Source organism: Penaeus chinensis, chromosome 33 (genome assembly GCF_019202785.1).
Source record: "Penaeus chinensis breed Huanghai No. 1 chromosome 33, ASM1920278v2, whole genome shotgun sequence".
NCBI classification, from domain to species: domain Eukaryota; kingdom Metazoa; phylum Arthropoda; class Malacostraca; order Decapoda; family Penaeidae; genus Penaeus; species Penaeus chinensis.
Genome location: NC_061851.1, coordinates 24,285,182 through 24,290,181, shown reverse-complemented (window position 1 = coordinate 24,290,181; position 5,000 = coordinate 24,285,182). Strand labels below are relative to the sequence as shown.

The following is a 5,000-nucleotide window of genomic DNA, read 5'->3' as shown; positions in this document are numbered from 1 at the left end:
TGTCATGTTTGGTCAAAATTTGACATAGTATAGTACCCTTTTATTTTATTCTAATGCTGTGCTCAGAACTCCTCATCCGACAAGAACAAGATTTTTTAACCATTTGGAAGCCCTACTTTGGAATTCCAGGGCAAGTTGTCCATCTCGCCTTCCTTCATAGTTGGGTAAGCAGGACCAGATAACATCACAGAAGCATTTTAATGCAAAGAATGACTGTTGCAAGAAATCATAAGGTATTGGTAGGTAATTTTATGGCCCTCTATCTTGTTATCAATGGGTAATTTTGTGTTTGTCAGTTGCAGTTAAGCTACCTCTGCATCAAATAGGTTACAAAACCTATGCAGTGTGTAAAATAAAGACACCAGTATGATAAAATTGTAAATAACTACATTCAAGCTTTCGGGAAGGCCTCGGAAATTCCGAATGCGACCTCGCTGTCATGTTGGTCCTGACAAGTTGTCTGAACGAGCAAGACAAGGAGTTCCGAACCAGCATAATGGTGAAATCGCTTGCCGGCAGCCGGTCACACAGACACTTGAGTCATACATGAGTTGGTTGCATGTGATGACGCACCAGTTCAGTGTAGAGCATTGTTTGGATAGTTTCAACGGAAACTATGCACTAAGAATTACTTCGGCCTACGCATTACCTGCAGCGACAGAGCTAAATCGAGGAGAAATAAGCGATGACACGCAACGTCCGTCGAGAGAACGATCTGCGTCCTGCTGCGTCGGCTGCTGGAGGGAATCAGCTGATCAATATTTGCCCTTGCCCCGCATGCCCTCCTCCTTGCCTCTTCCCGCCTCCCCTTGGTAAAATAAACTCCCCCGTGCACTGCTCTTGCACAATCTCTGCGAAATGAGCGTGAGAAGAGGAGGCAAAGGTTTTGTTATGAGAGTTGCGCATCTTGGCCTTCCTACGGCGTCGCGGCAGAACAATAGTCACGTCCTTGTCCCCTCTGACTCCCGATAAGGATCTGCGGCCTCCCCGCGCCCCCAGACGAGTCCGCAGAGAAGAACCTCATCCCCGCGGCACCACCGAGGCCAGAGGAGGAGTAACGCGAGGGTGCGAGCGTGCGAGGGCGCCGTGACAAGGGCGTTCGGACGCCGTGCCTGTTCTTCCCCGGGCCCGAGGGTCTGTCTGTCTGGAGAGGCTGCTGAGGCGACGGGCTTCTGTGCCGCCGAATTCCCCGCCCGAGCCTTGAGCCCTGCGCTGCCCGCGGCGAGATGGCGACCATCCTATCCCAGTACAGCACCACCGGATTCTGTGAGTGGCAGGGGCACGGGGCGGCCGGGGCTGGGCCGGGGCAGGGGAGGCGCTGCCGCTGACACTGGCCAGCACCTGACGGGGGGCGGGGGAAGCAGACCTGGCACTGCCCTGGAGTGCCCTTTGGGCTTCCAGGGCGCCCTGTGCTGTCATCGAAGGGCCCCTCACTCCCAAGGGCGCCGCATGTATTCCTGGGGGGATGGCTGCCAGGGGACACCTCGTCACCTGTCTTGATTTCTTGAAGGGGATTTTTTAATGACCTAAAGCTGAGTTTGCATTCCAAATTAATTGGTAAAGTTAGAAGTTTTATCAGAATAGTTGTTTGGATATTGTATATCAGGTAAAGCCAGAGTACAAGTGCACTATGAACCCAAGCTGAACACCTCCCAGGTGATCTCTTACCTGTCAGGTCAGTAATAACCATAGTCACAGGAAGAACCAGACTTTGTTTTATTACAGTGATCATTATATGATCTATAATTTTAGATCATGCGTTATGGTGTGTATTGTAGCATGTTGGTCAACTGTCGTTATTTAAACTATGTACTCCAAATTGGTTAGAAGGGGTAAAACTTTATGCAGTAGCTTGTGTCATGGATATAAGGTACCAGCATAGTCATTTTGTTCTATGCAGAGCTCATTGATCAGTTTTAATTTCCATACGTTTTGTGCCTCAATTACGGTGGATTTCTGATGTATGTCAATAGGATATTCATACTTTTCACTTTATGGATTTTCTTCTTTTACTTGCCTTGCTTTGCCCTATGATCACTCAGTTTCACACAGATATGAAAAGCCATTTGAATCAGTCTTTCTTCTTCATAAAGATTTTTTTTTTTAGTATAAAATGAAATTGTATGTTTTCAGTTTCAAATTTACACACAGTGCAAGTTAAATAGTTCATGGAATTGAATGATTCAAGAATTCCTAAACCATCTAGTGCTGATAAGATAAATAATAAACACTGGAAATGAGACCAATCTCTTATAGAAGTAAATATATAGGATATGAGCATACTGCTTAAAACTACAACATTGATACAAATGGATTCCACTCACCCCATCCAGTTTATACAATAGGGATTAGTGCATGCAAACCCTCCTGTGCACCTCAGTCTGGGCCCAGATAGTAGGTTTGGGTATGAAGCGTAAATGAGAAATTGTTTGGTAAAATATTAAGTCAACTAGTATGTATGAAAATATACATGGATTTTCTACTAAGCTTATGTTGAGGGGGTTGCACACCCAATTTCGGCCCTCCCCTGGAAGATAAACTTCTTCCACATATACACAGCAAAAGGAAGGTGAAGCATATCATCTTAACCCAATGCCAACGGGCATGGCATTTATGTAATTGCCATGCCCACTGTGAGTTTACTTTACTTTATTAATTGTTTTATACATAGATGGCTACACTTTTAAGTCTCCAATGAGCCAATTACAAGTACTGCCTATCTCGCCTGTTTACCGTTTTCTTTGGTTTACGAAAATATTTTACATTATCTTAATTTGCTGTTACTAATGTTTACAACATAATAGTAATTATAATGTATATAATAAATATAACACCATCGATATTTATAGCACTAGTAAAAAATATGTTTTTCCCACCAATTCAAGGAAAGTTGATATTAGGTAAGGTCAAAAAGGTCTACTAACTGACACCTTTGTAGCTAAGCACTAGCAGAGCCATTTATGTGCCAGAGACATTTCACAAAAATATTAAAAAGGAGCATAGCATTTTCCCCATTTTTTATTCATTTTCCCGGGCAGCATTGGGTTAACTTGTCCTTGTCACCATCAGTATGGGTGCTGTGTTACCCATATTCCTCAGGGTATGTGGTCAGGACTTGCAAGATTTTCACTATATTCTTCCAGTACTGTTTTCATTGCAATTGGTGTCTTCCAGAGTGGGGATAGGGTGACAGTAGCATCCCATGGAATTATCATGACTATTAACATATATTTCAGTGCTGGCTTCTAATTTCTTTCATATTTTATTGCATAATTTCCCTGTTATACTTCATGCTCTCCCCTGCAATTAAAATCTAGTTTGTGGGATTTCCATGTTTTATTTTCTAGTTCTATATATAGCAAGGAGTAATAGGAATCTATTGGTACTGCTATTATGGTGCAGTATTTTGTGACATGGCATTATTTTATATATTTCCTTGTATATTATATATTTCTCTCTGGTGATTTATTGGTAACGAAGCAAGCAGTAAAGATTTAGACTTGCTAAGATATATTGCCACAGCAATCACTTGACCACATATATTTATCATTATAATGATTTTTTATTTTATCAAGGGGAAGATGCACTATTGAGGTTGGTGATTATTGGGTGAATATAATAGGTCTTGATTAACATTCTTGTATTTCAAATTATTATCAGCACCAACCTTCTAACTTGATATCAGTCATCTCCACCTTGTCACCTGCAACTTTGCCTTGAAAAGAAAAAAAAACTAGAAGCTTACTTATTTGATAACTGCTTTATCTTCACCTTGTGACTACATAGTAAAAGAAAATATATAGAACTGGTCACGTTATCAGTTTCCTGAGCCATCTCCCTTGTCCTAGGTATATGTCCAGAGTCTAACTTTTATTTCAAAGTAACTTTGCTCTTAAATACTTTCGTATTATAACACAATATACTGCATGTATTTTATGCTGTCACATTTTCAAATCTATTTGGCACATGCATTGCTTTAAGTATTTGATTTTTTTTTTTTTTTATTATTATTATTATTATTATTATTATTATTCCACTCCTTTGAGTGTAAATATATTATATTGACCATTTTTGTTATGGAAAGTATAGAATACTGTGTTTTGAAATACATAATGTCTAGAGGCTAATGTCTGTTTTATGATAATGACAAATTGTACTTGCAGTGTCATTTATAGCTCCTGTTCATGGAATTATATGCCTCTCCTCCTCTTGTACTCTTACATGTATGTAAATAATATTGACCAAAGTCTAAAGCCAACTCTTTTACTGTAAGAGAGACCTAGCAAGGGATTGTTCCCTCCTCTTGACATTGGAAGTAGCTGTGAATATTTATTAAGGTATTCATAAATCAGGAATTTTGTTTTTTATTTACCGTGAAATATTTCCTTTATTAATATGGACTAAAGATATAAGCATTACTACACACAAAGAAATATCCATATATAGTTATACATGTATATGTTTATATTTCTAGTTGCATTTCATTCTTTTCCTTTTATAGGGGAACCCCATAATTCATTGTAAACCCATTGCTGCCGGGGAAAATGAATAAACAATGGTGAAAATGCTGTGCTCATTTTTTATATTTTTGTGAAATGTCTCTGCACATTGACGGCTCTGCTAGTACTTACCCACAAAGGAGTCAATTAGTAGACCTTGTGACCTTACCTGATTTCACGTTTCCTTGAATTGGCGGGAAAATGTATTTTTTACTAGTGCTATGAATATCAATGGTGTTATTTTTATAATAAACATTATAATTACTATAATGTTATAAACATTAGTAATAGCAAAATAAGACAATGTAAATTAAAGAAAAGGGTAAATGGGTGAAACAGGCAGTACTTGTAATTGCCTCATTGAGGTCTTAGTACAAGTGTAGCCATCTATGTGTAAAACAATTAAACAAGTAAACTCACAGTGGGCATGGCATGGACGTACGTGACGTGCCCGTCGGGAATGGGTTAAGCCAATGTTGCCAGCAAAATGCTCTGCACATT

At 39.7% G+C, this 5,000-nt stretch overlaps 2 protein-coding genes across 3 annotated transcripts in view; one reads left to right on the top strand and one right to left on the bottom strand.

Moving 5' to 3' along the window:
- LOC125043187 (uroporphyrinogen-III synthase-like) overlaps positions 1 to 791 on the bottom strand; it is a 4,944-nt gene extending 4,153 nt beyond the window's left edge. The window contains exon 1 of the mRNA XM_047639184.1: positions 650 to 791. The gene's annotated coding sequence lies outside the window, so the exon portion shown is untranslated. The remainder of the gene's footprint in view (positions 1 to 649) is intronic.
- Positions 792 to 1,028: 237 nt separating this feature from the next.
- Positions 1,029 to 5,000, top strand: part of LOC125043186 (ubiquitin-associated domain-containing protein 2-like) — a 17,755-nt gene continuing 13,783 nt past the window's right edge. For both annotated transcript variants that reach the window (XM_047639183.1, XM_047639182.1), the window contains exon 1: positions 1,029 to 1,266. In XM_047639183.1, the coding sequence (XP_047495139.1) occupies positions 1,227 to 1,266 (40 nt within the window). In that variant the 5' untranslated portion in view covers positions 1,029 to 1,226. The remainder of the gene's footprint in view (positions 1,267 to 5,000) is intronic.